At 38.8% G+C, this 7,224-nt stretch overlaps 1 protein-coding gene across 3 annotated transcripts; it reads right to left on the bottom strand.

Moving 5' to 3' along the window:
• Positions 1–2,048: 2,048 nt before the first annotated feature.
• Positions 2,049–6,503, bottom strand: LOC140339754 (uncharacterized). Of its 3 annotated transcripts, none has more exons than XM_072424633.1 (6): positions 6,383–6,503; positions 5,320–5,495; positions 5,112–5,235; positions 4,668–4,763; positions 4,405–4,509; positions 2,049–3,241 (listed from the first exon to the last, which is right to left on the bottom strand). In XM_072424633.1, the coding sequence occupies exons 2-6, from the start codon at positions 5,371–5,373 to the stop codon at positions 2,448–2,450; spliced, it is 1,173 nt and encodes a 390-aa protein (XP_072280734.1). In that variant the 5' UTR covers positions 5,374–5,495; positions 6,383–6,503; the 3' UTR covers positions 2,049–2,447. The 3 variants fall into 3 exon arrangements, with proteins under 3 accessions (XP_072280734.1, XP_072280732.1, XP_072280733.1); XM_072424631.1 differs by having other exon boundaries at positions 4,198–4,509; XM_072424632.1 differs by lacking the exon at positions 5,320–5,495 and having other exon boundaries at positions 4,198–4,509; positions 6,383–6,493.
• Between the last annotated feature and the right edge of the window lie 721 nt (positions 6,504–7,224).

Raw genomic sequence — 7,224 nt, forward strand, 5'->3', positions numbered from 1 at the left:
AAAGCTAGAAGAAGAAGGAGGAAGAGGAGGCAAAGAGGAGGCAAAATGGCTCTTTTGATAGTAAAGGTTGCTGACCCCTGAACTAAGGGAATCACATAATGATAGAAAAATACAGTACTCAAGTGGGATAACAGTGTTGAATTAAATAACATTCGCATGTACAAAAGAGATATAAAACAAAAATAGGATACTAGTGAGAAGATATGTGGGTTGATATTAACCGTAAGGGTCTACAAACATTTAGAGCAATTAAGAAACGGAGTATCTAATGATCAATGGAATGTAAGGAAGGTATATTAATAGTATGCTAAGATATGTAAAAAGGTGTAAATACAGGGTTACTCACTGTTGGTTGAGAAATGGTTACCAAAAAAAAAAAGATTATTTCCAGGAATTGTAGAAGTCTAGTGTTCATAAATATCCTAAAGATGGGTGAATATGATACAATGAATCACGGTGTACATAAGTTTATAAATATAAGTATATATACTAGGGGCCAAAGGTTTGGGAATAAGAAATATTTGGTTCTATTTTTGTGTGTTAGTAAAGTAATGTAAGTTTATAGTTGTATAGAAAGCTATTGGGGATATAGCTATAGCATGGTTAGAACGGGGGCGGGGGGGGGGGGGGGGATGGATATATGTGTGGCTATTATGTCATAATGAGAGTGTGAAACGAAGTAGTGTAAGTGTATATAAGAGAAAATAGGTGACACGTAATTTTTGGTCAAGAGGATAAATGGAGGATCCATTTAAACATGGCTTTAGATAAAGAAGCAGAAAAATGCTACTGCTATTAATATGTAAAGACAACTATATTAAAGAGCCTATATTTTATTTACTCCCAATTTAGGATTCCCATACTCCAGAACTACATAATAGTCTACTATATGGGAGTTATCTCATATCTTTTATAAAATTCTTATGGTAAAAATAGTTTTTTTTTTCTGATGTACTTTTGGATTGCAAACTATCAATTAGTTATCAATTATTTTTATTTAACAGATATTAAGTTAAATATTTTATACAAAAATGATGAGTATTATCTCTTATTGACTTAGTCTTTACATTGCATGTTCACCCTAGAGGAAGCCTATTAAAGGAGAACTGCAACAGGAAACTTTAAAGAAGACTGTGATCATTTATCATATTTTGGAATTATTCCTTGTGAGATACTATTATCTCACCTGCAAATACCGATATAGCGACATCTGTATAGTGTTTAAACTTGGTCGAAATTTACCTTATATGTAATGTTTGTTACTATACTTGTATATACACACTATAATCACTTGTGATTTTTTGAAATACACAAATGTATGTGCCATAAAGCCCCTCCTTGTTTTTTGTTTGTTTAAATATTTGCTTTCATAGGGCTGGCATAATTATCAATTGTATTCATTTTTGATACCAAGAGTGGGATAGAACTCCTTTATTTCTGAGAGGAAAAAGGTCAACAGGTACAAAATCTTTTAGACACATTGCAAAGTCTTGTGGAAAGTCCTTTAGAAAAGGGAAGAACGATTTAGCCACAAATGGGAAGCCAGTTTATATTATTGCCCATGACCAACAAGCTCAGGTAGGCCTGATGATCAGCTACCCAAAAATGTTTGATATTATAGGTAATTACTACTGGGATATAATACTCATGTTCCTTCAGCAAGACTGAATACCCAGCTCAACCACTCAACAATTTCACCAATGCCTGTACCTCTTCCCATGCTCAATAATAAATATAACTTCTTGTAATGAGTGGTATGGGGGAGTTGAATCCAGAACTTGCTAAGTGAGTATCCAACCTTGTACCATAAAATACTCACTTGACTGGCCACTATAGTGATTAACACATTTGTAAAAATTAAGTCAAATGAACCATTGCAGCCAGGAGTAAAAATAGGAAGCCCCTACAATGATTTTGGCATCCTCTCTACCTTTTTCTTGGGTGCCATTAATGAGCAACATGCACACGTCTCTAATGAAGGAATGAAAGGGGGGGGGGGGCGAGGATGTAAGCTCTAGCTCTTTAGTACAATCTGTCATAGACCAAGATGTTGTAAATCTCATTTATTGTAATAAATTGGTAGATTGTAAGCTCCTATGGCCAGAAGTCTCTTTTGCACCTTTGTCAGTGGTTTTTAATTCACAGTCATTATATGTTGTACAGTACTGTATAATATGTTTAAACAAAAAAAAAAATAAAAAAAAAAATATATATATATATATATATATATGTGGATTATATAGGATTAGAATACCCAAGAAACTCAAAGTCTCAAATTTTAGAAAGCAAATAAGACAAAATCCAAAACGGAGATATTTCATAGCCTGCCCAGTTGGACTTATTGCCTACCAACATTTAGGTGAAAACAGAAACGAAAAGCGGCTTCAACACAAAATCTTGAACCCTGTAGAAACTGGCTTATATTACTAAAGAATGTCCATCCTAACTCAGGTGTTACATTCCAATACAGGGGCCTTCTGTCCTCCGTGAGAGCTGAGATGTGTCATGAGGTAGGATTTTTTAGAAAACCGTTTGCCACATTCAGAACACAAATATGGGTGATTGCCCGTGTGGACTCTTGCATGGCTGGCCAGGTTGGATTTACTGGTAAAGCCTCTTCCGCACTCAGAACATGAATACGGGCGTTCGCCGGTATGGATCCTCTCGTGTTCTGTGAGACAAAACCGTACAGCAAAACACTTCCCACATTCCGAACAGGAATAGGGCTTCTCCCCTGTGTGGAACCTTCTGTGTCTGATCAGGTGGTCGCTCCGGAAAAAACATTTCCCACATTCCTGACATGAATATGGCTTCTCTCCAGTGTGGGATCTTTGATGTAGGACAAGATACTGGCTCTGTGAGAAACATTTTCCACACTGAGGACAGGAATAAGGCTTATCTTCTGTGTGCGCTTTCTGGTGCCTCTTAAGCAGCGCTCTCTGGCTGTAGCATTTTCCGCACTCAGGGCACACATATGGCTTCTCCACTGTGTGTGTTCTCTGGTGTACAGACAGTTCTACCCTCTCAGGAAAAGATTGGCCACATTCAGAACACACAAATGCTTTAACCCCTTTGCTTTTTCTACGATGGGTGATGAGATGAGGATGATTTGTCAATCTTCCATCCTGTGTACGGGAATCCGATGATGGAAGTGGATTATGAAGTACTGAATGGAGCTTTAAGCTTGCAGAGCTTTCTTTGGAGGACCTGGCAGTAATGCCATCATTTTCTGTTTCACCATCTGGAGAGATAGCACAATGATGATAAAGCATTAAAATCAGGAGCTAGGCACTTACAATTACATGACCGCTGGTTGGTTGTCCAGGATTATAGCTGTGCATACAGGATCGTGACCCATCTGTGTGGGCTTCTCCACAAAAACCCAGCATGGACAGCAGTCCTGAACACCAGATTAGTGCAGACTAGTTAGTCTTCAGCTCACTTGAGTTGTGCTTTATAACAATAATATATTACTGTCCTGGCTTTATATTCTAACCTGCAGTTTCCTGCATTAACCTTAGACTATATCAAGTTTTACCATCAGCTTGTAATGCTGAAGCTGCTGATGCTGGTTTGTACAATCACTTGACCACATGCTAGAAACTCTGGCTTATCTTTGACTCCACTCCTGTGTATAACTTGTTTCTTTGCTATGGGGCTGGAAACAGCCCACAAGTCCTTGACCTGCCTTGTGACCTTGCTTCAATCTCTTACAGTCACCTATTGTTTGTCTTCTGGTGGATTTAGGCTACCATGCTATGACCATCCTGCTGTAGATGCGAGATGGTGACTTAACCTTTGCTGACTGTTTACTAACTGCACCACCAATTTCCTAGACTGGCTTATACTTAATGTCACTGCTTAAACACGTTGCTAGCTTCTAACTGCTGGTTTAAGTCCAAGGTATCTGTGCCCCTCGTATAGCAGCAATCTCACTTTTGGAGGATATTTGGTTGGAGAAGCAAAAGAGATATCAACAACTTGGTCTTCAGCCAGATATATGACAATAACATTGGTTTGTGCAGCCCATTCCCAAATGTATATGTGATGCTCTGGAACATGGAACTGCTTGGTAAAAAATGCCCAAGAGTAAAAGCTCATACTGCATCCTGTTAGTTGTTTGTTTTTTGCTAAATCTTTTTTGACTGAACAAAGAGAATTGGGGACTCATCTCTGTATTTTGTGTTTAATACTCACCTGTGCTGACCTCTGGAGAAATGTCCTCCTCCTTAATCAATATATGTGTTTCTTCTTCATCCTCCTGCTCGTCCACAAATTCATTTCTCACTACCTTGTCACAAGCTAAACGATGGGTAGCGGAACATGACTGATTAGGAACACTCAAACCATGTGGAGAAAATGACGTATTGGCAATATAAGGTTCTGAATGGACATTTGAAGTACTTAGGTTATCTTCGGTGCTGTCTATAGAAAAGTCATCATCTTTGGTTGCATGATGTAAGGAAAGAGGAGTACAATTCCCTGTGGTGAATGTTTTATATCGTCCATCTGAAAAAAGCAGGAACAGTTAAACAGTTTTATAGCTCCATAAAATGTGCAGTCAGTTCAATTACACTTGTTCTTGTCGATACCACTTGAGGATGATTTGTCCATTGGTTTGTGTTTTTCAATATTTTCTATATTGTTTTATATAGCTTAGTCCTTACCTGTGCTGATCTCCAATGGAATTTCTTCCTCTTTAATACGCACACATCCTTCTTCCCTCCTTTTTGAATTGACATTTTTCAGAGTGTTTCTGGTGTCTGTGAATAAAGACGAGACTGAAACCCCCTGTACTAAGATGTATGAGAAATCCCAGAGACTGTGTGTGGGTCGAGACTGGTCACACCTCTTGGCTGGTGATCCACAATGACATGATGTGAGGAGGAGAGCCGGAGTCTAAATGAGGGTGATGGATCCTGACCCCCCACCGGGCATATACTGACTCCCTATTACTGTCTACTGACAGAGGAAGGGGGGGGGGGAGATTATTGTAGTGAATGAACAAGGAAAATCTGGGACTTGATTCTATGTCCCAATATCAGAGGATGTGTGTATCTAGGTGGACCCTCAATTTTCTGCCTTTACAAGAAATAAAAATCTCCTCTCACCCAGTGATACGAGTGGTGGGCCGTTCTCCTTCATAACTTCCTTGGACAAATTCATGTGTCCCTCTGTACACTCCCTCTCGTTCATTGAAGAACAGGAAATGACATTCTGACTTCCTTTAGGAACCTGATGCACACAATAATACAGTAAACATCAAGATACATCTTTTCTTTTACTGGACCATACTTCATTATACCTGACACCACTCACCTTTCCTGTCAAACTCAATGATCTTTTTGATAATCTCGAGAATCTTCTTGACATTACTTCTCAGAAAGAGAAGTGAGGATTCCACCACATTGCCTCTTGGTCAATTCTCTTGAAGAAAAAGAAAAGCTGCTGGCCCTCACATTATCACAAGATGTCCTCCTTACTACTTTGTAATCCTGTGTGACATAAATGTGTAAATCACTAAATAGAAGTGTAGAATGAGCTCATTGCGACTTTCCAATCCAGTCAATGTTTTAATATTATTAACTAGAAGAAATATTATATGAGTCTCAAAAATCATTTCTGGGTTGGGGTTTAGTGAAGAAAAAAAAGAAAAAAAGAAAAAAAGAAAAAAAAGGATTGAAGTCATGTGACAATTCCAGAATCCTTTTCAGGCAATCCGATAAATGCTGGTACTGCTTGCTCCTTAACTAAACATTTGTCCCTTCTGCCCTAGAAACATCCCTTTCATTTTCTGCTAGCCATTTTCTATCATTGAGTGTGGGATCAGTTTAAATCCAGCATTCGTAAAGATTCATGTTGAAGAGAGCGTTTCATTCAAAAGTGAATGCACAATACATTTGTCATACATTTGTCAAAAATGGCTCACCTACTATTTTTTAGAGATCTAATGGAACCTATATGCCATGCTGCGCAAAAAAAAAAGGTCAAGAGCTGCCTTTTAAACCATGGTGTTATATCCAAACGCAGGGATATAACACCCATCAACATTGGCCCTAGGAGCTACTCATTGGGACGATGCAACCTTTTGTGCATGTGCGGGGGTTACATCATCACAGGCCAACCAATAGCTGAGGGAAAAAAGACACAATACCCAGAAGTCCATGAGAACATGCGCTATATGGACCTCTGTGGAAGCCATGCAATTCAGTTCTGCGTAAAATATGAACATTCAGACAAGCCATGCAATCTTGTTTTTAAAAATGCATAAAACAGGCAGTTTCTGGAGGTAGCATTATTTCTTTGCCACTTCTCCATTGTCTTTTACTGTCTAATAAATAATTAATATAGACATAATAGAAACTAAACTAGACATTATTACCTCCTCCTCACTGTGCAGCCAGATTTCCGTTACAAGGCAGCAGCTAGAAACACAGGAAACTTCTTACAACTAGTCAGCTTTCTTCTGAATTCCCCCGACACTGCGCATGCGTCTTACTACGGGATTCAGGAAGCCGCAACCAGTTTGGAACGCACACAGGAGCCTCAGTCGGAGGTTGGCCCCGCCCTTACCTAGCAACAAGCTCGAGCGATCGCTAGAGGCTAACAGCAGCTCAAACAAATTCAAAGAGGTGGCCATTTTGTTGACGTCCAAAATAAAATAATATATATATAATATAGTATTTATAATTTGCTTATGTATGGTATTGGCTTAATTTAGGATTTTTTTCTTGGATTTTTTTTGGATTTCATTATGAAGTAGCAGTGTGATTAGAGAAAATAATGCAATCATTTTGTTGCCACCATTTCCAGGCCTTGATGTCATGGCCTGAAAACTCTCTTCTGTGTCTTGTAGACTCCATACTGCGTGGCCAGATGGAGGTCATGAAGGGGGTGATGTTAGACACTTGAAGAAAGTCCCAACCTCTTGTAAACAGAAAAAGAGAGAAGACTCAGGACCTCAATGTCATGTGAATTTAGGATTAGGAGATGACTCGTGGCTCATGTGCTAACATGATAAAATAAAAAAATTTGACCAAGGGGGCTAAAAATGTTGCATACAAGGCCAATCAATTCAGGTAAATATATATAACGGGACTCTTTTAGGCCTTCCAAAGACATAATTTAACGCACCTCCCTACCTACCACATGTGCACCCAAGCTCCATGCATTTTCCAGCTGCCTTCAGTCACGTGACACGTGAAATTTTATTGCATAAACAAT

This window comes from Pyxicephalus adspersus, chromosome 10 (assembly GCF_032062135.1).
Source record: "Pyxicephalus adspersus chromosome 10, UCB_Pads_2.0, whole genome shotgun sequence".
In the NCBI taxonomy this organism is placed as follows: domain Eukaryota; kingdom Metazoa; phylum Chordata; class Amphibia; order Anura; family Pyxicephalidae; genus Pyxicephalus; species Pyxicephalus adspersus.

What these genes read in the sequence shown, in the direction of transcription:
- LOC140339754 (XM_072424631.1), bottom strand. Translation starts at nt 5,373, where the DNA reads ATGTCAAGAAGATTCTCGAGATTATCAAAAAGATCATTGAGTTTGACA. An exon ending in CATTGAGTTTGACAGGAAAG is followed by an intron (nt 5,236 to 5,319) that starts GTGAGTGGTGTC and finishes TGTGTGCATCAG; the next exon opens with GTTCCTAAAGGAAGTCAGAA. An exon ending in CCCACCACTCGTATCACTGG is followed by an intron (nt 4,764 to 5,111) that starts GTGAGAGGAGAT and finishes CTTTATTCACAG; the next exon opens with ACACCAGAAACACTCTGAAA.